Source organism: Dermacentor silvarum, chromosome 11 (assembly GCF_013339745.2).
Source record: "Dermacentor silvarum isolate Dsil-2018 chromosome 11, BIME_Dsil_1.4, whole genome shotgun sequence".
In the NCBI taxonomy this organism is placed as follows: Eukaryota; Metazoa; Arthropoda; class Arachnida; order Ixodida; family Ixodidae; genus Dermacentor; species Dermacentor silvarum.
Window position 1 is genome coordinate 97,171,754 of NC_051164.1, and position 24,962 is coordinate 97,196,715.

A 24,962-nucleotide genomic window follows, 5' to 3' on the forward strand; every position below is an offset into this window, starting at 1 on the left:
AGACACCTTAACTATACTCCGCGGCAGAGAAAAGAAGCCCTCGGTCGTTCCCAGGTGGTCTCCCTCCCAAGATATTACGCCGGTTAACTTGGGTGATTCGACAAGAACAGGACCAATCAACATGACACGGTCTCGATGACTGCCCACAGATGTGCTCGCGTTGTAACATTAATACGACTAGCTTACAGAGGAATCGCCAGCAGTTGCCTTTCGCCCCCCCCCCCCCCCCACCTTCACCCGGGCGAGCTTAATTAGAAAAACGCCACACAAATTGGCCCAGGACAACCGGTTCGTCATGCGCACTTGCTGAAGTGTTTCAAAGTTCGCTCACTTCGCCGGAGTTAACCGGGTCGCCAGTAGCCGAGTTTGCGACAAGCGTCGGCTTCAACCGAGAAGTTGCAAGTGAGAGCGATGTTTAGCGGGCTGCTATTCATAACGCATTCTCCTCTCGGGCCGTCCACGTGTGCTCGTCCTTAACGAATAATTGGCGCGAGTGGCTGGCCGATTACACGGTGGTCGAAGCCTTCGCATCGACACGTGTCATGTGTCGATGAACTCCCCTGTAGATCGGAGTCCGAAATAAAGCGCCGCCAGTACCTGAGACACCGAAACGAGCAATCGCACCTTTGCGATTGCACGTCATGCGAATAAATCACTAAAGAGAATAGCTAAATCAATTCAAGATTCACAAAGTACTCTTTGAAAAATAAATTGTTGCTAATTCATCAGTGATATGGTAATCATATATACGAGAAAAGAAGGCCAGCGTTCTTTTCTTTTCGCACTGACACAGCAGAACTGGTACGGCAGTGTGACGCCGAAAATTTCAGGTATTTGCTTTTTTTTTCTTTTGCGTAAGAGGGAAGGGGGGGGGGGGGGTGTTCTTTGTCGCACAGCAGAGAGCCTTGAAACTTTTAAAGTTCAGTATTTGCCAGTTTTATAAGACCTTGCATTCCACATTTTCCGGGAACCAATTCCCTAGGCGCGACCAGAAGCCCTCACAATCCATGACGTCACAGCCAGCTGGTACGAGCACTTTGTCGCCACCCGTCATTCGTTTTCGCGCCTTTTCTAGCTTACCATACCTAATACTACTAGTAATGTACTAGTACAGCTCAACTTATTTTTCTCTTTAGTAACCCTTTACGCCAAACCGGATTGGCTTAAAGGTTGGCATAAATTAATGGACCACTGTGTTGGTCGCGGAACGCTCCCATACATTGACGCTTTTAATTGGAGGCTATGTGCTTATAGGCTTCCGGGAATTCAGCTTTTTCGCAACTTCCCTGTCCCATAAACTTATGTTTCCAACTGCGATACAGTCAAGAAAGACCTTGTCAACCGCTTTGTGCCGCCGCGCGCTTATATAGTTGCTCCGGATACGATTTAAGTGATTATCGCAGAGAAGTTCAAACACTGAAAGCGGTGCGACGCACAGTGGCAGAAAGGTGAACTACTGGCGTGCCTGTATAGAATTTCTATAATTCGCGCAAGAAGAATGCACAAAATAACTCGAACTAGACACGGCATTTAAGTCCACAGTACTTACATGAAATTAATTCGTGCAAGAAATACTACCAGATGGCTGCGCGGAGGTGCACACTAATACCGTTTAACAATGACTGAATTTCCAGGATTTTTGGAAAAGAAACGAACATGGTGGATACTTAGGCCTTCGAGATGGCTAATTCTTGCTCAAAGAAGCAATGTTTTCTTTGTTCTGGCTGTGTTGTCGCTCACACTAATCCTAATTGCAGCTTCATTTTATCGGCTTCACAGCACTTGTAAGTTCTATCCAATTAAGCTTGATAGAACAGATCTTCAGAATGAAAAGCAAGAAATCGGTGTGCACAAGCGGACGCATCCTGTCGTTAGAAAGACGCTAAGTAATTAAAGCCAAGTACGCGATAACATACCAGCAGTCATCTTTACTCGGTAACATCGTTTAGGTAAGTCTGTACAGTAGTGGGCGTGAGGAGTGCGGCATCAGGAACACCAGGCGAAGGCGTGGAACTCAGGTTCAGTAGCACAGAAGGAGAACACGAAGCCAGGAGTACACAGGTGACGCATCGCTACTAAGGGCACAGAACCAGCGATGAGAGTTGTGTCCCGTTTCACAAGTCTTTTTTTTTTTTTTTCACATGCTGTGCGTTGTTTTACTTCATCAGTCTTGAACTCGAGGCTGCAAATAGCACTGTCGGTCACGTGCTTCCGCATGCTCACGTGTAAACCATATTTTCGTTGTTGTCACTCTCTTACAGCAATTTATTCATATGGTCTGTAGTCACAAGTGTTTGCATGAAGTCTATAGACCGTTGCATAGACAGCTTGCAGACTCTTTTGCCTCGCACTTTTTGTGAACTATATATTGTACGTCAACTGTCCAAGAACAACCACTAGCAATTGTGCGGATCACATATTAACCAAAAGAAATAGACTTGTCAACAAGTGTTGCCGAGAGTCGCAGTCTGTAGCCATTCTGAAGACAGCATGACAAGTTTAATGGAAGGCAAAAAAGTGTACCAGAATTTGATCGGCAGTCTACAAACTTCATAACTTCACTTCTTATTGTAGCTACTACATATGTAGTACTACGGACAAGCTCTCGGATATACTCTCGAGTCAGTTTATACACTTTACAATCTCCGTGACCTATATCTACATTTTCGAGATAAGTGGCGCTGTAATAGAGACATAGAGGTTGATTTTGTGCACCTCAAGTTACCTACAGCGCATCGTCAATCATGAGATGAGCGCACCTGAACTCAGCGAGAGGGCCTACAAATTCACGACCTCCTGGTCGCCAGAACAGCGTCACAAATCCCTGAGCCATGACATTGCGCCCTATATATATGCCTTTCTTTCCAAGTATAGGTTCTCCTTCTAGAAAGTGGGAAAACGTGCTCATCGGCTTGCCGGTGGGAGGTTTATCTGACCGGGCAACATCAGACACCCAACGCACAGAGCGAGTATGGTGTTTGCCTTGTCTGTATCGTGAACCTTTATCTGTACTGCCAGATCGATGTAACGATAGAGCACGCATATTAACAATGAACCTTGACGTTTAGCAATAATTGGGCCATATCCTCATTCTGGCACTTTCGGTGACGTCACTTTTTAGCTGATGTCTCATTGGCTAAATCAGTGAGTGCTAGTGTCGTGAAGTGAATGTTAGACATCTCATCACTGTTTCGTCTGCGCCGCGTAGTGCTTCAAGTCGACAGATCTGTGCGATCGTTCATAGCATTGGTGTGCACCTTCAAGAGCGCGCAACCAGTGCTCTATTTCCCCTTATTTCTCCCTCTTCGCTCCTTTAAACCCTTCCCCCAGTGCAGGGTAGCAAACCGGACGTGCATTTGGTTAACGTCCCTGTATTTCTTTGCTTCTCCCTCTTATTTCTCGAGTGTTATGACAGAATGCCTATCGATGATTTCAATGAGAAGTCGCACAATAAGTTACGTCACACGAAAGTGAAGCCATCCTCTAAAGTGATCAATCGATGATAATGACCCTGTTCGATCTACGCTCATTCCAGTGTCTGGCATCCCTCGTCCTCCTCCATCAAGTGTTTTCCCGCGCCAGCAGTAAATAGCCTCAGGAATTGTACATACGTCTACCCTTCTGTGCGGGAGCTGAACTGTGCAGCACAGCCAGATGAATAGTAACACAACAGCTGCGACGATTCAGTGTACCGGGATGAATACTACATGGCGCGCGGCTCCACTGCGGCTGCCGATGCTCACAATCATTGTCTTCAGATCAAGCAGTAGGGCGTCAGCGGCATCACATCCTTTGCCACGCATTGCACCACTAAATGTAACGCTCCAGGTAGAAGTGTAGTCGTATGTAACCAAGCGACACAGCTTTCCCCTCGTCGGAGAGCCGGGCTCGCAGGCGGGGAGACAGTGTTTGCAGTGTGCGGCCACGCGTTTTCCTTCAGCCACGCCTCATTCGTGCTTGATGCCGGCTTCGGCGCCCAGCGCCCACGCCTGGCTTAAGAGCGGCGCGCACTGCGGACACCCCGGCGGGCAGGCCGGTAGGAACAGCGGGCAGGCCGGCGTCAGCAGGCAGCCCGGCGGAGGCCTCCAGAACTGGGCGGCGGCGGCGGCAGCTGCGGCAGCCGCGGCGGCAACCGGCGCGCGGAACGCCGACCGTGCGCCGGGAGAAGAGTGGTGCAGGCGTTCGAAGGCGCGCACCCAGTCACTCGCGCCGACGCCGCTTGCGGCGCCACCTTCATATCCGCGCAGCACGTCCTGGAGAAATCCGGCCGGCGGTCGCTCCGATGGGGGCAAGGCGATGCGGGAAAGCGGCGGAGCAGGGGACAGCGGGCTGCCCGAATCCGCTGCATCGGGGCGACGGATAGTTCGAGTTGACTAAACAATGTCCTCCGAGATCATACCGGTACACCGGTGCGATCTAGGAGGCAACGACTGAACGCGCAATACTATCTGCTGAACTTTATTAGCGGTACCATGTTGTTACGCAGTTACGGTAGCCGGTGGTAGACAACATGGTAGACCACAGTACAATATTTTGTCTCAATGTGGTATAAACGTTACAAACTTGAAGTAGAAGAGTACGAAAGATGGATTATGAACAACGTATTTTTTTTTTAAGTCACTGCTGTAGTATCTCTACCAAACGGGCTTGCACGTTTATATTTAACTTCCATTATGACGTTATGCCGCGTGGCAACCCAAGCGAAAAAAAAAAGAAAAAAAGTTGCAAAGCGAGATAAGGTACCTCAGAAAGGCTGGCCTACGTTTCAAGAGGTGGACATACACACAGACCCCCTCACACAAACACATTTTTTCCCTAAGTGTCTCGAGCTGTCAGTCGCGTGGCAATTTTGCGTGTATTCGCGGACATCTTTCACGCTCGGAAAAACACTTTTATGTAGTGCGTAAAATTGTCACGCGACTGACAGCTCGAGACACTTAGGAAAGGGGGGGGGGGGGGGGGGGGAGATGCATATAAGATATACGTCAAACCGAAAAGCAACAGTGGTGACAGTGATTGACTCGTTCTGGACGCTTTGACAGATTTACAGCAGCGTTGTAATCTGCTGTAAGGCGGCTGTACATCTGTCAAAGCGCCTATACAGTAAAACGTTTTCACAATAAAGTTCGGCTGCGATAACTATTATAAGAAAGTCTATTTCTGGCAGTTCTCCTGACCCCTTTCGCAGCTATCATTAGTTACCTTAAGCTGTCGTCAGAAAGAAAAGCTAATTTGTTCCCATTAACAACTAGTTCTTACCCCTTAAGAGCGAGGGTCTTTGCCTGTGTACAAACCAAGAACCCTCAAGGGTGTAAAATGTTTCACTTTGGCGTTGCAAGCGCAAAGTTTCTAGCAAAACGTTATGCTTTCGTGTACTGACCGACTTCAATTCTGCAACCACAACATACCCTCTACAATCACTCGCGTTAAAAAGTTAATCATTAATTTTTTACTTACGAATCTTAATGGTCATTATTCCGCAAATTTGGATGTCGTCACTGGCCCGCTATACATGTAGGGCAGCAAAAATAAATGTATCTCGGATCCCCTATTTTTAATAATAGGCGATTCGAGCTGCGTTGTGATTCTATTCTACGGCGTTTGACATAACCTTCAGGTCAGGTTTTCACTCTTATGGCTTGGCAAGAATGAAACCACCTTACCGGCGCGGCGCTTGCTTTTGAACACAACGCCAATTTTTTCCCGCCACCATATAGTAGATATGATCAGTCTGGGATGCACATAACCATATTTCCTGTTCCTACTGCGTTATTACATGTGCGTATTTCCGTTCCTACTGTCTTCCCTAAGTGATACCTAAGGTCTTCAGGGTACAATATCACACAGTTCACGCAGATGCTCGCAATAATATAATGTTTGGCTATGCACCTTATAGAATATGCACAGAAAGCTCGTGGACTTATTCCCTCACAATTTCGCCTGCTATTTCTTGTAGACTTTCTTCAACAAAAAAAATTGGTTTTGAAAGCTACAGACCACATTGCACGGAATTAGACACACTACTGAGTCTCGGGTCCTCCCCTCCGGCTCACGAGCGGCCCTGCAATCTCTGATGTCACCCCGCGCACAGGAACAGCTCTCATAAACATCAGGCGCCTGCGGGCCACTGCATCACACCATTGTGTCGCAGTGGTTACCCACCCACTGCGGTATACAAGACAACGTTCAGGCTGAGCGCTCTGCCAGAGCCACGAACTCTTCGACAGGATCAGTTCAAATATATACCGCTATCAAGAAAAGACACGACAGCTCTAGATTCCAGTCACTTGGCGGTCCCAGCACCCTCACAAGAAAGGACGATTTTATAGAGGGTTTCATTCCGATGACTTGCGTCACGCAAGTCATCGGAATGAAACCCTCTATAAAATCGTCCTTTCTTGTGAGTTTGATGTGCCGCGAGGTCTCAATAGGTAAGATAAAGCGTGTCTATAGCTCACTGCATCATGCCGAATTAAAGTGTCCTACACGAACAACATTAAGTGCAAAATTCAGTGGGCAAATGAGCACGGACGCTGTGTGTGACGTTTCGGAGAAATTATAACGTGGTCTATGGGACTGCTGCCGTTATTGTCTGAGGTACGATCTCCGAAGATCCCACTAAACTTGTAGCGCGACTTGAGCTTGTAGCTGAAGGACACCCTCGGTCCTAGAAGAGCAATACCCACGCGTTTTTGGGCGCTGCTAGTGTTTTTATAAGACTCTATAAGCCTTAACTAAACTTTGTGAATAGTGTTATTGTATATGTGTATGTCTGTGTGCTTACGTTATCACTGTGGTATACACTTGGAGAGTCGCCTGCAAGGCGGCCAGCCAGGTGAACATCTCCAGCATCTCGATAAAGCCTGCATTTCTCTTATGAAACGGGCAAACCGTTTTTTTTTTTTGTGTGTGTGTGTGTTTTTGTAGACAGTATATGCAGACAAGTCTATAAAAAAATTGTACAGAAACCATCGACGCTGATTATCGATGTAGGTGAACAGGCGCCACGTTTTTAGAATGGTATTTGCTTTATTAAACTAATGTGCGCTTTGAGGCACACATATATTTGTTGCAGTAAGGACATTTAGGTAGCGTTTGCTGTTTCTTTCGTTGCGTGATTCCGTAGAGAACAGCACTGTTAAATCTACAGCGCTGCCGGAGCGTTCTCCCACAGCCGTCCCAGGGGGAGAGGGAAGCGGCAGAAGAGGAGGGTCGTGCTCAAGCACTCCACTATCGAGAAAGAAATTCAGCAAGAGCAGACACTCGGCGAAAACTGGCAACAGGAAATACGTCACGCTAGTATTGATACCAGTCGTTAGCTGACGCGAGTATCGAAAAAAAATTTGAAATGAAGTTAATAGACGTTTTATTTTTTATTATTTGCCGCTAAAACTGGAAAAGCGTTGCGTACATAAATTAATTTGTACTTTGCGACTTAAGTTTCTTGCGTTACCTAGCGACAAGTCAATGACACGCCAATTGTTGCGTTACCTAGCGACAAATCAACGACACGCCAGACGCTCCAGATGCATGCGCCAGGCGTCAGACAAACACAACCTAGAAGTGCTGTCGATCAGACACGCCACCGAAGCGAGGGAGGCCAGCTGCGCATGCTAGAGGCGAACGCTCAACATCTGTCTTTTTATTGCGATAGCAATTATATGGACACTTCCACCGGATTTCTGCCGTCGGCGTCGCTGTGAGGTTCCGTATAAAGTCCAAGGGCGATAAAATCACCCCCGCGCGCCGGATGCGCGAGTGCGCGGGGGACGCGCGCTATCATGGAGAGCGAACGCACGGCAGAAAGCAAACGCGACCGTCGCGCGAAAGGACGTGGGGGTATGGGAGGGAGGGAGGCGGGGCGACGCTGTGCGGTGGCACCAAAGGCATATCTTGCAACCGGGCGCAAGGGGAGCTGGCCACTCAATCTCCCACGCGAAAGCAAGAAAGCAGGAAGGCAGCGCGGGAGGGAGGGGGGGGGGGGGGCGCAGCTTCTACTCTGCCAACAACTGCGCTCGTACTTTGCCCGGCTATGGCGGTCGCCCGCACCGTCTCTTATCTCCACACGGCCCTAACCTTTGTATGCGCTGTGCATTCACCGTTCAGTTTCCGTTGAAGCGATAGACCGCACGAACCTTCGCCCGCTGCGGCGGCTGCGCTTGCTGCCAGCGTTTTGACAGTCGTTGTCTGCGGTCATTCAGTGTGATCTATTCATGTTTGCTTGTGCGCGCTGAAACCACGCTTGTCAATTCATTTAGTAAGCGAATGTGTCCAAGTTTATGCAGCCGATAAAACTACTATCCCAACTCCGAATAGCTCTCTACTAATTTGCTATCGCAATTGATGCTTCGGCTTTCGGGCGAACTTCTGCGACATTTTTTTATATATATACGGGGTCTGTTAGAAAGGTATCCGACCTTTGGCTAAAGAAAATGAGAAACTGGCATAACTGGAGCCTTGGAAACCTAATCACCCTCAAAGTAGTCTCCTTGGGACTCCACACACGGTTCCCTGCCTATCAACACTTCTAGGTGGCGTTGCTGTGGACCAACACCACCTATAGAAGTGTTGCTGTGGACACGCAACTCCATGTTACACTGCAGGTGGTCGTTTTAAAAAGGCACGCCGTTTTGAGAAAGGTCTATTGTATGCTGTAGCTTGAAAAGCCTGTTCACTGCAAAGATCACTGCACTGCACGTGGGTTAGGTGCAAGCGGGGAAAGCGGACTGCAGTTACGCGGTTCCCTTTTCCGCCGCCTTTCACTGCTTTTTTGGTTGTACAGACGCACCAGCCGATGGCAATTTATACACAAATCTTTTCAATTAGATAAGCGATAAACACGACCCTTGACTTCATCTTTCCCCTCTCTCTTTGTTTGAAAAAAAAATAAGTAAGGAGATACATACTTCTGTGCTCACATGTGCGATAAAAAGTCGCAGTTTCGCCCCAAAATGCAGTAACATTGATAACGACAGCAAAGTATTAGACAATTACACGAAATCGGGTTTGTAGTTTTGAAGGCTGTGTGACATGCAGCAACGATTCGCTTAACTGGCTATCAATAAACGTGACGTCACGCGCCCAAGGACTAAAACATGAACCGATTTCACTCGATGACATGCGAGCACTCGCTGTCACAACGCTGGCATGATGAGGAGCGCCGGCAGCGGGGAGAGCGTGATAGTCCTGAAGCGAAAGTTTAGCGCTGCCCATACAACTGTTGACGGAGAGGAAAAACACGAACAACATCTACAGGACAAACGACACTTACAAAAGGCCCAAACAACATCACGCCGAAAAGACTCAGTGGGAGATGTTCGCTGAGGCTTGAAGAAAGTGAGTGGGTAACCACGTGTTCGTCAGAGGCTCTGAAGCGTTGTACAACGCATCGTCATATTCCGTACTTCTCTGTACGTGCGCCTCTGCTCGCAACGCTTTGTTCACCATTCGCAAAACGTCGCGTTAGCCTGCAGGTCATCGCAGCATCCACGTCGCATACCTACACCATAAGGCCCCGTGACCTCGTGTTTGCATTTAAGCACAAAGTGGAAATAATTAGATCGGTTGGAAATTAAATACGCACGCGTCACGTGTATCCTTGCATAGCACGTAACCGAAACACTGCAAGAAAGCTTCGCCTAACGCAGATTCCAACAAGTGCGCTGGATCTGGCGTTATTCTTTCACGCATCAGGGGCGGGATCTTGAAACGGTTCGGAAAGCGAACCGTTCGCTTGCCTTCGCGTGATTGGTCAAAATCCATGTTTCCCCCCAATGCTGGCCCCTTGAATAAAAACTAATTGGGGCAGGAAGCATCCTTGATGATTATCTATGCCATGCGAAGTGCTTCCGGGAAGTATAGGCGACGCTAATGTACGCAAATAATGGCGACGATGGAAAGACCACGACGGCATGATGGCGACTTTGTGATGACGACGCCATGTCGACAATGGCATGTTGACAATGCAGCAATGACGACGACGGAATGACGACGAAGCCTCGAACACTGCGTGATATAACGACAATATGACAAAACTTATTGGCATCAACAGAGTAAAAACGGTGGAAAGATGATGACAAGATAACGAAACAATGATCCCAATGTAATGAAGGCAATGAAATGACGATGACGGAATAGAAACGACAGCAAGACAACGACGGCGTGTTGCTGTCAGAGCTCAAATCGGCGCTCACGTGCATCACTGGCACAGCGGGCCCGCCTTAATTCGCACACTATTCAATGCTTTGTTTGCACTATGTTCGGCGCGGCCAATGGGGCTACCCTAATTCTCACTATATCCGGCGTTTGTTTGCACTATATCCAATACTGGCCAATCGAACCACCTAAATTCACATTACATCCGGTATTTGCGCTATGGCCGGCGGCTTTTCGAGTGGCACCGCCTCCGGGATCGGCGGCCCACATTTTTAGGCGCAGCCTTGCGCGTGATCTTGCTCTGACCTTGGCTCTGACCGGCAACGAGGAATCGCATAAAGTGGCCCGAGGGTTAACAAACCGGAGTCACGCTCTCCTCGGAACCGGATTCCTCGATGGCAGAGGTAGACAACGAACTTACCAACGTATATAAAGAGGACAGGAGAATGTACCCTATACCACACAGCAACCTCACGAGAACGAAGGCAACTATCCTCCGCCGAATTCAAACTAACACCCTTACCACTCCTCATCACTTAGCGATCTTCCCAGATGGGAAGGTCGACCCAATATGCAAAAACTGCGATAAAAATGTCATAGCAAATCAAAGCGACATCCTCTGGGAATGCGAGGGCCTTCCCCCACCCAGAGAGCTTCTGGCAGCTCCCTCAGAAACGACATGGGAGACCCTAATACGGTCCCCCGAAGAAAAACTACAAAAAGGAATCATTGCCTGGGCGGAAGAAGTCACCCCAGACAAGAGGCTATCTACAAAGCCCTGAAATTTCTCTTAAATAAAGTTGCTTCCATCTGACCTTAGCTCCGATTAGGCAAAAAGATGCTTCGCATTTAAAAATCCTTCGCAGATGTGTATGCCAATCAGAGCAACTAATACATCGAATACAGAGAAGCCGTGTGAGCAAGTTCTCAGTACAATGGGTTTGTGTTTGCCGGCAGCTGATGATTCGTCACCGACGCCCTGGCGGTAGCCTCAACGGCCGTTGTGACGCTTTCAAGTTGGTTTCGTTGCCGGCGTGCGTTGTCGGCATGCCGGCCTTCGCGGCACCAAAACTAGAGTTACTGCATAGGCTCCCTAAAGGGAGCCTATACTCCCTAAAGTGAATCTATAGTCTCCCTAAATGGAGCCTGTAGATTCACTGTTTTGGTTAGAGTCACTGTGTAGGCTCCAAGTGACCCTAATCAAAACGGCTGTGCAACTACCCTTAACAGATTCGCTGCAAAACTCTAAGCAGTCCCTTATACAGTGGCGTCGTGTCATTGCGCATCGGTATCAGCAATGGCAGTTAGCAATTTGGAGCCACATACCTTGTTTTATGCCTTTTTGTTTGTAGCATTAGCAATGTTAAACTAAAAAATACACGCTGTTACTAAATTCTCTTTCAAAATTGGTGTAGCTTAATCAACGCGTTAATTGCCAAATAATAACAGTGCAAAGACCAAAAGTATTGCCAGAACTAGTTTGATGGCTGCAAGGCAAGTTGTCTTGCGCCACGTACTGCAAGCAAATTAAATTTTGTACAAGAAAACGTTTCTTTCATTAGGTTTGCTGTATTTATGTGAACGCTTAAATCTGGTAACGGTATAAAATGGGTTTTAAATTTATGCTACAAATTTTGCTGCTGTAGCGCTGTCTCAGGAAGTCTACCAAATACTTCCTTTTCGTGAAAACTACATAATTGTACAAGATGGCTTCAATACTGCACAGCAGACATCTTACATATATCGAGTCAGCATATACGTATAACTATCTATACTACCCCTGTATAGATGTTCTAGTTGCGGGCTCTCTTCTCTACACAATTACGCATCGAAAAAAATCAAACGCCTATACTTAAATATACTCCCTGCAAAGGATATATATGCGCCTCTAAGCACATCATCCCTTTAACAAACAGAATTCATTTATTTAACTCTTTCTGCCGATTTAACACGACTAGCTTTCTCTGGTTCTTTCGCCTGTTTTCGTTCTCGTATGCTGTGCAGAGCATAATAATTTGCATGGCATTTATTTAACCGCTTCCCGAAAGCTTAGCTTCTCATTCTAATCTTTGTGTCGGATCTGCATTTTTTTCCTAATGTCTGCAGCAAGTATATTTAACTTGCTCATGCGCTTTGAGCCGGTGGTTGAATCATTTTCAATGAAGAAAAGCCATATACATGTCTGACTGTGCAATAAGTTGACATTTAATAGCTCCGTAATTATCAAGACTAACTACAAAATGCACAAGGTATCATCCGACCACTCTGACTCTCTTTCAACTGAGTAAGCAGTGCCTCAGGATAAAATTACGCAACTTCGACACATTTAATCACATGATCCATCATAATACGCGAATGTAGATTTGATATCAAAGGGTTAAAACGGGTTCATGCAATAGCTCTGAAGCCGCTCTGTTGCTAGCAGCAGGCAGACCTAACCTAGCAAAATCTACCGGTAATTGCTCCACACGAGTTCCACTTATCAAGTGTGGTAATCTAAAGCCCGTCACAACACACATAGGCAAAGCTATAACGGCGAGGACGGAGTCCAACCGTGACGCAACATGTTCCCCACCAATCGTACCACTTATGCGCGGCCGGACTTCGATTCAGGTGATCGATGTCATTGACCTGTTAAGAAAAGGTTTGGCGATCCTGTGAAAGAATGCAACAGGACCTTACTAGGCTCATTGTCTATAAGATGACTGCATACGCAGGCAAGCATTACATTTTTTCTCGCTCTTAAAAAAATTTATGTTATCCGCGTGAACGTTTTAAGTGCTTTCGATTTAGCGAAGTGCTCGATTTAACGAAATTCGAATAATCATTGGACCTCTCCGGTTTCGTTAAATTGAGGTTTCAGCGCATTAAAGGAGCCGCGCCTTCTAACTCGTTGAAGTAGATCAAGAACACGTCCCTAACCGGTCTTTTGAGGCTTAACAATAGTCCACGATGATCAGCTCAACCCACAGTTCGAAAGAGAGAAAGAGAATTTATCAGGAAAAAAAAAGTGAAAAAGGGTGCCTTCTTGATGAAGCTATAGCTGGAAGCCTACCCTGAAGGCAACGGAGCTATCCCGCCGAAAAATAAACGCCTCGGAGCGTAGCCTTTCGGAATAGCGAAAAGGAAACGCGCTTTCGCAACGCATAGGCACACATGGTAACGAAAACAAAAGAAACCAGGGAAAGGGAGGGGGTTGGCCGCGCCGGCAGGAAGGCGCATATATTGCAGTCTGCAGTGGAAACCCCGAAGAAGCACCGTCCGCATTACAATTCCTACGAGCACCCTTCGACGCGCCGTGTGTATAAGCACCCCCCCGCGGCAGCGTCTCCTCGGTGAGCGGCATGATAAATACATCCATTCCCGCTCGATATGTGTACGCACACGTACTTGGCACAAGCCTGCGACGTACTTTTGTCATTCGCGTTTCGTTCGCCGCAAAGGCAACCGACGATGCTACGGGCGTGGTCTGTATGATGTATACGGAGCCTTCGTCTTTCCTATATATATATAACATCTCCAGAGCTGCAGTACTTCTCTGCTTTCCGTCTCATACTTTGCCGCACTTCAACCTCGTCTCCGTTCGATATGCGTGTATACAGGCGCGCACGGCACAGATATGCAGCGCACATTCCCGGGTGCGTTTCCATCGCTCGAAGGCAACCTTGGTCGGGTATACGATAAACCTTCCTCGCCCTTCTGAATATCCACGCTGCGCGCGGCAGATCCTTATTTCGATTCCACCCAGCCCACCCCAAACCGTCGACCGCGTTCTCACTTCATCTCTCTCGGCATGCGGTCTGCGTTTCGAGTGGTCCCCTAACCGGGTTAGCATCGAGCGGTTACCCCCCCTTTCCCGTCTCCCGACTCGGCGGCGGAAAGCGTGTGTATATATGGGTGTCGGTTGGCACCAACGGAGGATATGTCGGCGGGAGGCGGTGGTGGCGCAAGCGCAATCTGCCGCGCGGTGCCGCTGGCTGCGGCTTCGTAACCGGATTTGCTCCGTGTCGGCCCCTCCCGAACGCCGGAGTTTTTTGCCCCACGCTGCCACAAGCGGTGGATCGAAGCCCTAGCTCGCCGCCTTTTTCGCGCTCGGCTATGTGACAGGGATTCGATACGCGACTGACAGCCGATGAAAGCGAGCCTCCGTGGAGAAGAGGCGCGCGACAGTCTTTCGAGCGGCTTCTGGACAACCCCATGTTTTATGTATAGTAGTATACTTTCATGGGCGTTTTACCGCGAACTGGACTTCTTGGACAGTCGAAGAAACATCTGGTCACTCCAGTGGCGAAGACCGCTATTGAAAAGTTTCAGCACGTTCGTTTCTTAAGCGACACCTTATAAGGGCAATCGCGACAGTACAGTTGGCGGATAATTTGTCTTTGTCAATACATCGGGGGAATTCCTTATTACCCACACACGGCTCGCTCCCCAATACCTTCCAGTGCAAATGGAAGTCTAGTCTTGGTTAAATGCGCAGAACGCAACGCTGTAAAAGTTTGCATGACTTCTCAAGCTGCCATCCACTGCACAGCTCTGAAACTCGACTTGGATCGTATAACTGCTGCACCACGTGATTTCAAACAAATAGGCCTCGGGAGTTACGGTAATCGAGTGTGGCCACTAACCTTCCAGTGTCACGTTTTTTTTTTTTTTTTTTTTTTTTTTTTTTTTTTTTTTTTTTTTTTTTGCCGAACATGTACTACAGGAAGAAGTGTTTGGCATATGCATGTTATGCCTGTCTATATAGCTGAATACCTTATACATTTTTGTGGTGTTTATTCGAGGATTGGAAGTTATAATCAGCACCAGTGCTCACTTTCTGTTTTGTTTTTTATAATGTATTTTTTTTCGTACGCCATGCGATGAAATTCGGCCACTGTTAGAGTGATTGTCTCCATTACTGGGAATCAAACCACCCGCCCTATATTGTTGAGCAGCAGCACGCCAAATAACCGCGAAGTCACCACGGTATATGCAGACATGTTTAGCAACCCTTGCGTACCCTGCCAACCTATCAACGTAAAGATTCGTAAAAATGCCACCTATACAAGACACCGAGTTGGGACGGCGGGAGAGGAGATATAGCGCGTATTTCTTTTGAAAGCTTTCCCTGAGCACACAGATTTCATGGCATGCCTACGCAACTTATTAATGATGATTTAATTTTAGCGAAACACACAAGCCGCACCAAACAGGAACCACAAAGCCTGAGAAGCAACACATTGTTTTTAGATAAAAAGTGACTTTTTTCAGCGACTTCGCTGCTGCCGATTTCGCCTGCTTCGGGGACTTATCTGCATAAACTTGCCTGATGCAAGTACCCTTTTGACGTCCTTTCACCATCAGTAGGCGTTCAACGGAAGGTTCAGAGAACAATGAGAGAAACATTTTCTGGTAAAACTTAACGCGGACATTCGCGCAATCGTTGAACAAGGCCGAATTCGTAAACTTCGAGAAATCTTTGGGAACAGTTAGTAGGTTTGTTCACGCAATCCCTTCACAATTGAAATATATATATATATATATATATATATATTTACCGCACGCATGATGCCGGTACGAGACTCGACAGAGGATAGCTTTCAACGTTAGGCGCACCAACGAGCAAAAAATCAGTGGCCGCGTTCACTAATAGTGCGATTTTCTGCACTATTAGTGAACGTACCTACCTACCTCCTAATCATTTATCCGGCCTGAGTGCTGCGCCGATGCTCTCGGAGGCTAATGACAATACCCAAGTGCAGTCGCGATGCACTTACACTGACGTTTCGCAGTCGAACTGCACAGTGCACACATCTACGAACAGCGAGTGGCAATAACATTCACTTATTTTAGTTCAACGCAGTGAAGTCTCTCACGCTGACATCTTTCATTCAAAACAGATTTTTGCGGTTAGGAACTGCATCGTGTTTAATTACACGCAGCTCATATAGTATGTCATCGTGTTCACTTTCGTGTGGCTATAGACAGTACCGGCTCTCGCACTATCTGTGTATTTCCTTTCACCAGAGGTGGTCATAGCACTAGAAGACACGGACAAGAACGAGAGAACAGGACGAGCGCTAACTTTCAACTGAGTGTTTATTTCGAGGAACAACCGTATTTGTAGGCCCGCATACAGAAAAGGCCCAATCGTCGCACATGAAAACCGGCCGCATCCAGGAACGCAAATTCATTTGTAGTCAGAGCAACTGAAGGGGAGCTGATGTAGCTATCACCGGCCATCGCTATCAGAGTGGCTTCAACAACCTCTCGCGTAACTTTACCTACATTTCTATACAAAACAGAACACTTCTTGAACAAGGGTTTGCACCCACGATCACTGCAATTCACAGAAACATGACCATCTCGGTATCGGTTCAATTTTTGTTTGTGTTCTCTTAACCTATCATTCAGGCACCTCCCAGACTGCCCAATGTAAACTTTCCCGCACGATAACGGAAGGCGATACACAACATTCTTTACGCACGACGCAAGAGGTGGCTCATGATTCTTTTTACAACCTGCGCGTTTCGTGGCAAACGGATCTGTGGCACTGCATAAGCTAAGCAATTTCTGCGGAGCGGAAAATATTGCATCTACTTTAACCTTTCGTCTAAGCTTCTTTAGAGCGTGCGATACGTTATGCAAATACGGCACAACAACCTTTTTCATGTTGTCCCTACTACTCATGTGCGTGCCATTCTCTTTCTTTAACTTCTTTAACGCACTTTCTGCTACTGGTACAAGTACGTGGTCAGGGTATCCTGCGTCCGATAGACGTTCTTTTTGTATGTCAAAGCTTCTAGACATTTTATGGGGGCATGATTTGCGCAACGCGTTGTCAAAACACAGATTAGAGATTGCTCGTTTCACCAGCTTAGAATGTGATGAACGATGCGGAAGCAGCAAACACTCAGTTGAAAGTTAGGCTCGTCCTGTTCTCTCGTTCTTGTCTATGTCTTCTAGCGCTATGAGCACCTCTGATGCATCTAACCAACTAGCCCAAGAAGCCATACTTGTAAACTCTCCTTTCACGTTGTTTCTATTTTGCTGGGTACGTTTGAAACGCGTGATAAAAAGAAGTTACTTGCACACCCGAGAGCGCTTGCCGCGTCGTCAAACAAATTTCTCGCCCGCAGTCCGGCTCGAACGTCCGGGAAACGCGTCCGTCAAAAACTCCCCTCGCTGACCCGCCGTCTCCTTTGACATGCCTTGTCTAAGCTAAAGGACCCGATTTGCTTCAAGAGCGCTCCAATATGTTTCCTTCGTACACTCGAAACCCCCGCCGGTCCAGAAGACGTCAACGTGCGCGGTCCGGTCCGGTCCGGAAAAGATAAAAGGAAGAAAGAGACAGATAAAGAAAGAATAGAAAGAAAAAGAAAACGTTAGCGCCGTCTACACCCAAGTGTCGAAAGAAGGGCGTTTCAGGTGACACCGGAACCGAATCGCACCGAAAGCGAAGCGAGCGCCTTCTGGAGGGAAGGAAGCGAAAGAGAGAGACGCCCACGAAAGCCGAACCCGAGTAGCCTCGAATATATCCGCGGCAACGTATACACGCTAAGCCTCGTCTACACGCTTTCGGCTGCGGCAAATTTCGGTGCGCGTCAAGGGAGGGCCGGTTGCTTTAACGCGAGAAGTAGCCCGCCGCGTGTGTGCTATAGTCGGCGGCGGCAGGGAGCGGACCCAGTCGAAGCAGCGATCCGCTTGCAAACTCGTGCACACGATCCAGACGTATATATGCCGACGTTCCAGACGACTACCGACCAAGAAGAGAAGAAGACCACCCGGGCAGTGTTTGCGGCGCTCAAACATGGCGGCTGAAAGCAGCGCAAACAGCGGCGTCCCTTAATGGGCTCCCTTCCGGAGGGGGAGAGAAAGCGTGAGAGAGGACTGTAAGAGGAGGAGGAAGGAGGAACTGAAAGAAAAAAAACATAGACACCCCGCCTATAGTCTTTCTCAACTGCTTGCAAACGACGACCCAGGCGGTTTTTAGGACTCTGACAGCCTCGTATGTACGAAAATATCGGTGCTTCGACTGACTATACACAGGCCTAAACGCTATGCGTGTGGATGCCACAGTGAAGTGTCAAACGTGGTTCGCATGGTTCCGGAGGCAATTCTTCAATATGGGCTACGGTATCACAAGATCCACTAACACGGCGGCACGCTGATGCTAGTTCATATAATTATGCGCGAACACTCACACACAAGAAAGAAACACAATGCCCATACAGCGCTGGCTCTCAAGGGAAATATCTAGCTGTTTGCGCACCACCGACACTCTTCGCCACATTCGTTATGCTTCTGCGCGTGCGTACCGTACACGGTTCCCATGAGAGCGTCTGCGGCGTCTCAAGTAACGATGCGGTGACCAAGGAGCTATGGTCGTATTCGCGCAAGTTCACACTGGATATGCCTATACGGATCTGACCTGAAGGTATCTCCTCCGCCCTCGACTGCAGCGACGGTTGCGTCGACGCCGGAGCCACGGACGCCGGTTGAGACAGTGGTCGCGCCGGCGGCTGTCCCGGGGACAACGGCGAAGAAGAACGGTCTTCCTCGTCGTCCCTCCTCTGCTGCTGCTCCTGATGCAGCTGCTCCTGCTGCCGCTGTTGCCTCTGTTGCTGCTGTTGCTGCTGCATAGCCCTGGCGGCCTCGCGGGCTGCCCTCTTGGCCGCCGCTTCTTTGGCTCGGGCTCCGGAACCCCTGGCTTGCGCCATGGCCTTGGCGGCCAGGGGGAGCCCGAAGATGGGACCCGGGGGCAGGAAAGGTAGAGAGCGGCCAGTGGCCACCGCCCGCAGGCCCATGGCGATGGCGTCTTCGGCGGCCTGCTGTCGCTTCAGCGCCACCTGCGTCCACGTGCCGGCCGGGATGGCCCGATATGTATATATATATATATATATATATATATATATATATATATATATATATATATATATATACATATAGCCGAGAAGTACGTAACTGTTCGAGGGCGTCATTCGTGCCGTTTAACGTACCATGCTAACACTTGTGCCACGAGACACGCCATAGTGTATATGGCCCCCGGGTTTACATTTATCGCCCGAGGTTCTTGACGTGCACCTAAATCTAAGTAGACGAGCGCTTTCCTTTCTGTTTTTCGTTTTTTTTTTTTCTTTTTTTGGCCTCCACTGAAATGCAGCCGCCGATGCCAGGAATCGAGACCGCGACCTTGGGCTCAGTGGTAGAGCGCCAAGCCACTGAGTCATTGAGGCGGAAGGGCGAGTCCAGAAACTTCGACTAAATGTGTGTAGAAGAATGGGGGAAGGGCCTCTGCTCGTTGACAACATTCCAATAGGACCGGAGGGCATAAAATCGTCAAAGACTTGTCGTTGAAGAAGGCAAGTCCCCTGCTCCTTTTCTTTTTTTTTCTATTATTAACTACACTGCAGTCTTAGAAGACCGGCTACCCAATGGAAGCCGCTTGATGAAAGCCGGTAAGTTTTGCTTTGACGGAGAGGGACAGTAGTAAACTATTCTTCGCCTGTTGCAAATAAGTAATAGGTAAAAGGACAAGTTCATTCCGTAACATTAGAGTTTCGGAATGAATACCAAGAGAAGGGAAGCGCCATCGAGGATGGCAGAAAACTAGGTGGGGTGATTAAGTTAGGAAATTTGCAGGCGCAACTTGGAATCGGCTAGCGCAAGGCAGGGGTAATTCGAGATCACAGGGAGAGGCCTTCGTCCTGCAGTGGACATAAATATAGGCTGATGATGATGATGAAAAGTCATCATCATCATCACCAGCAGCAGCAGGTTATTTATGTTCACTGCAAGGCGAGAGTCTGTCCCATGCATCCATCCACACTTACCCCTGTCCTGCGCTATCAGACTTTATTGGTCGGTCGTCGAAATCTGATCTGTGGGTCAAGTGAGTCAGTATTTATACAAGATACAGCTTACATTACGGCGTAATCACTGATGCTCGAGTATGATTCAGTATGTACGCAACTACTCGCTCCGCGCACGCAATCTGATTAGACAAGATTCTTTCGCGTTAGAAAATCGGCGACGACATTAGAGAATATTCCGATACGTGAAAGCGTATCTTGCTCCGAGCGATAACATTGTAACAGTTGTTAGCCGTTGAAAAACAGTCGCCGAACAAAGATAAGCAATCTATGCGTGTTCATATCGAATTATAGAACATACTGAAATAGTTTTGGCGCATTAGCAAGTTCGTTATAACCGTGTTCGAATGATCGGACAATTACATTGGACAGGAAATTTGGATGAGTGCTCAAGAAGGAAGGGGGGGGGGGGGGGAGAGAGTTGCAAGCGCCTGCTACATGAAAGCTTACTGGCGGTGTGCTGGAGACGCTTACTGCACGCGTCCGAAGCCTGAGTGCTCCGGCGCTGGGGAATTTGTTATAAGCATTCGTACCCTGCGGGATTCGGTACACAAATTTCAATATGCAGATATTTGTTGTGAAAATTTGACAGGAGATCAAAATAGCCGACAGTTCCAAATATTCTCGTTTCCTATAACGCGGTTTGGCTGTATTGAACAGCTAACAAAAGCAACCAGGCTTGCACTGTTTGCATTGTTTCGGAATCCATAGCTTATTCAGCGCTAGGACACCGGGGGTCGCCAAGAGGATACATAACAAGCGCTGGACATCAACTAACGTCTAAGTGGAGTTGATGTGTATTTTCTCTTAATTATTTGTTATTTCATAGCATTATATTATTTAATCTTGGTTTCGAGTTAATTATGGAGCTTTCATTCGTTCGTAAAATTATTTTGTTGCATTCACTCAGTTTTTTTTTTATTTTATTATATATTTTTTTAGGGGGGGGGGGGGGGGGGTAAGTGCTGTTGAGGGTTCTGGTGCAATATCTCCGATTGTGGAATCCTCTGCTGCACGTTTCCCTGTAAGTTTACTTTTCCTATATGTCAACCCATTAACATCATTTGATCTGATGTCCCGCAACTTGTTGTACACACCTTCTGAAGGTCCCTTGTGTCGTTTAACTGAACCCAGACTATGTATCCGCCGTGGTGGCTTAGCAGCTATGGCACTGCGCTGCTTAGCACGAGGTCGCGGGATCGAATCCCGGCCGCGGTGGCCGCATTTCGATGGAGACGAAATGAAAAAAAAATAAAAACACGCCCGCGTCCCGTGCATGGGGTGCACGTTAAAGAACTCCAGATAGTCAAAATTAACCCGGAGTCCTCCACTACGGCCAACCGCATAATCAGATCGTGGTTCTGGCAGGTCACACCCCAGAATATTTAAATCTCCGAGAGTGCACACGAAGAGCTTGCCTGTGCGGCCATGATGCGCTGCCTCTCGGCGATGAGGTTGCACTTTGCGCACGCGCACTCCTTGAACCGGCACTGTCGCTTGTGGCCCTTGAGCCACGAGATGACGCCGTGGTTGCGGCACCGCGCACACTTGGGCCTCCTGGCGGCCGATGACGATGACGATGCGGGGGGACTCGGAGCACCTCCGCCGCCGCCGCTCATCGCTCCAAGAGCGCGAGATTACGTCACCGCTTATCCTGCGTCCATTGCGCGTATTGCACTGTGAAAAATATAACTGTGAAAAGTAAAGGAACTGCGAAAAGCTGAACATTTCTATTTTTACAACGTAAAATTACTTCGAAAGGAAATTACAGACATTCTTTCGTGTAGAAAAAAAGTTATGCCTGACGCTGAAAGACCGGTTCTTTCGGGATTTTAACGCAATGGGCCCCTATACAGGGGAAAGTGAAGCATCTGTTGCGAATAATGTGAGCGCAATGAGTTTTGTTCGTTCCATTACTGCCCTCAATTGACATTTCGGAGCAGCTTCGCGATACACGTATAAGTGCAGGCTGACAGATCGTGCATTTACGTGAGCCACATTAGTCTTAATTAGTTTCTGAATCAGATACATCTGCTCACCGGGCTCCATTCATGCCACTCAGAGAATCACTACATATACTGGTAGAGTTGGTGCTTGATGTGCCGCGTATAGGGCCGGGCGTCCTTGCCGTTTTTTTTCTGTACTAACAGACATACCGTTTACCCTTTTATATATTATAGCAATTGTTTTTTTTCAAAAGCTTACTTTATATAGGTATTTATATATAACATCGGCATTCTTCGATCTGTAGTCGTCATGGTGTTTAAGCATTTCTATGCTGGAAACAGTGAGAGGTGAGCGTGATGGCGGTCGTACGCCGGCATTGATGGGAAGCAGACAAGTGATGTCCAATAAGTAAGAAATTAAACTTTTATTTGATGATCTAGCCGATGTTCATATGGTTCATGCTTCTTGAACTGTTCAATTATTGCTACAATAATAGCTACGTGCTTTCGTGGTTTCCTAGCTCAACTGCTTTGGCCGTGTACAAGGCAAACCTAGTTCTTTTTAGCAGAGCGACGTCAAGCTTTCGAAAGCGAAACTTTCGCTTTTACGAGAATGAATTCTAATTTTTACACGTGATGCCCAGTTCAGCGTGTCGCCGCACGGAAGCATGTCGTCTCTTCAAACCTGAGAGAGCAGGAGAGATGAATTGGCGATGAGATTTTACATTAACAGAAACTAAAGCATGTGAAACAGCGTAATGTGCTCCGCCACGCAGTAAAAGACGCCATGGTTCTCCCTTCCCGCTCACTGCCGCGTAGGCAACGAGAGTGAACATTCCTTAGATCGAAATGCGCATAGAATAAAGCATAAACGCCCATAAATTATAAAGAATGCGAGTTTAAACAACCCATATGGTGCACTTAGTCACAGCCGACTTAGTAATCTGCGGTCACGTGGTAGGAATCCAGCTCTAGTACCAAAGTTGTACAGCGAAGCCCCCGACATACCGTTTCTTGCGGCTTCCTCTGCCAAATTAAAGTTTAAACGCGACAACGTGTTCGATTAGTATAAACTACAAATCGTGGTCTTTTCATTTACGCCAATATAAATAAACGTTCTGGGCGGTTGTCGGTCCCTTTAATATGCTATCATATTAGTCTTCATTTCTGAATAAGATACAGCTGGTCACCGGGGTGCACTCATGCAACTCAGAGATAGAGAGAGGAAAGGCAGGGAGGTTAACCAGAAGCGAGTTTCCGGTTTGCAACCTACACAGAGATTCACTATATATGTATACTGGGAGAGTTGATGCTTGAATGTGCCGTGTAGTGCCGCGTAGTGCCGGGCGTCTTTAAGCTTTTTCCATACTAACAGAGAATGATATTATCCTTTTATACATGGTAATAATGGTGTTTATTCTTCATATTGTTACTCTAAAATATAGACATTTATACGGCCTCTCCTCCTCCCCCTCCCCCTCTACATACCGCCTTTGGGGTCGCAACCAAAGCCAATAAAAAGCAACTCCGCAATCACACTGCATGCCCGCAAAACAACAGCAACAACAATAATTTAAAAAATGGAGTCGGGTACCATGAGTTTACTTTCTACGATTACTCAATCTAAACTCGGGATGTTCTCTTCCGCGACGCTTGGTTTCAGCGTCCCTAGCTCTCGCTTCAGTCTTTCGGAAGCAACCAAGGAGGATTTTGCATTTTTTTTTAAATCCTCCTTGGAAGCAACTATAGTGTCCAGTTCTCTGGTCGAAACCTGCCGAGCCGCCGCCAGAGGCATCGGCTGCAGTCACGGACACCAGGCGCGTTCGGCGCGAACGCGGGGAAACGCTGTCGGCGTCGGCAGCAGCTCTACGCGATGATAAGTGGTTCTTGAGGGAAAGGGAAAGGTTGGCGCTATCTTCTGCAGCCCTTGAGGGAGCACGGCTCAGCGCCAGCTCTACGCGTCTCACTACCACATGCCTCACTCCTCCTCTCCACCTCACATCCGCTATGCTGCGCGATGCCATTTTTACACTCTGCTTTCACTCTCTCTCTCAGCTCTCTCTCCCCCCAGCTCGGCGAAGCTATCGCACAGTTGGTATGGGGTATGGAGTTTTGTGTTTACGCCACATTTTCCGACCAACGAGAGGTATACAGCTTCACTGTAAAACACGGTCTAAAATGCAATTATAAGACCTATGGTGTTAAAATCGCGCCTTACACCGTGTATTTACAATCTTTCTTTTTCTTTTCGCTGGAGAGCTTGGCTAAACTTGGCGCTGAGCCGTGCTCCCTCAAGGGCTGCAGAAGATAGCGTCAACCTTTCCCTTTCCTCACGAACCACTTACTACTAGCTGGGACACCCTATATGGGTCGTGTTAAAGGATACATTGCAGTGGCGCTGCCTAGTGCAGTCATAATCTTGAGGCTCCATAGTGCATGTGTCGTTGTTTTTCTCCACATGAACAACATAATTTAGCATTTTACACGTGCTTAAATTAAAAACTCTACGTCGGCAGCGAAGTTGTTAGCCTCAGAATTTCTACTTAGCCGTTTTACGCAAGCAGTGAAGAACTGTGCAGCTACAAGTAACATGTGAGCCGAGTCCAGCTGCGGGGGTTTATTATATTACCATACAAGTGGTATTGCTACAGTGCTGCCAACCGTGGGACAATTTTACTGTACCAATGTACTGTTCAATCTCTGGAAAAGGAGAGCGCTTGCTGGGGCCAAGCGATAACCTCAAGCAGTTTACCCAGTGTTACACCAAATGAGAATATTGACGAGAGAAATACTAAGGAACTTACATAGAACGGACCAGATAGATTCCTAAGGAAATGGCACACGAAGTTTTGGATCATAAAGGAAAACAAAGTTGACAACCCTATTCTTTCATATTAATCCTTTCACTCCCCTCCTCCGTAAGATGGCTTTCCCACGTTTCGTGTTGCAGTGAATGAAGCCTACTTGCCGTATGCGAACGATGCGATGCGAACTGGTCCCGATA

At 47.7% G+C, this 24,962-nt stretch overlaps 1 protein-coding gene across 1 annotated transcript; it reads right to left on the bottom strand.

Annotated features, from left to right (window-relative positions):
• Positions 1-3,947: 3,947 nt before the first annotated feature.
• On the bottom strand, positions 3,948-21,631 carry LOC119433866 (doublesex- and mab-3-related transcription factor A1). The gene is made up of 3 exons (XM_037701146.2): positions 21,431-21,631; positions 18,572-18,989; positions 3,948-4,342 (listed from the first exon to the last, which is right to left on the bottom strand). Exons 1-3 carry the CDS (start codon positions 21,629-21,631, stop codon positions 3,948-3,950), a joined length of 1,014 nt encoding a protein of 337 aa, XP_037557074.1.
• Positions 21,632-24,962: the final 3,331 nt, after the last annotated feature.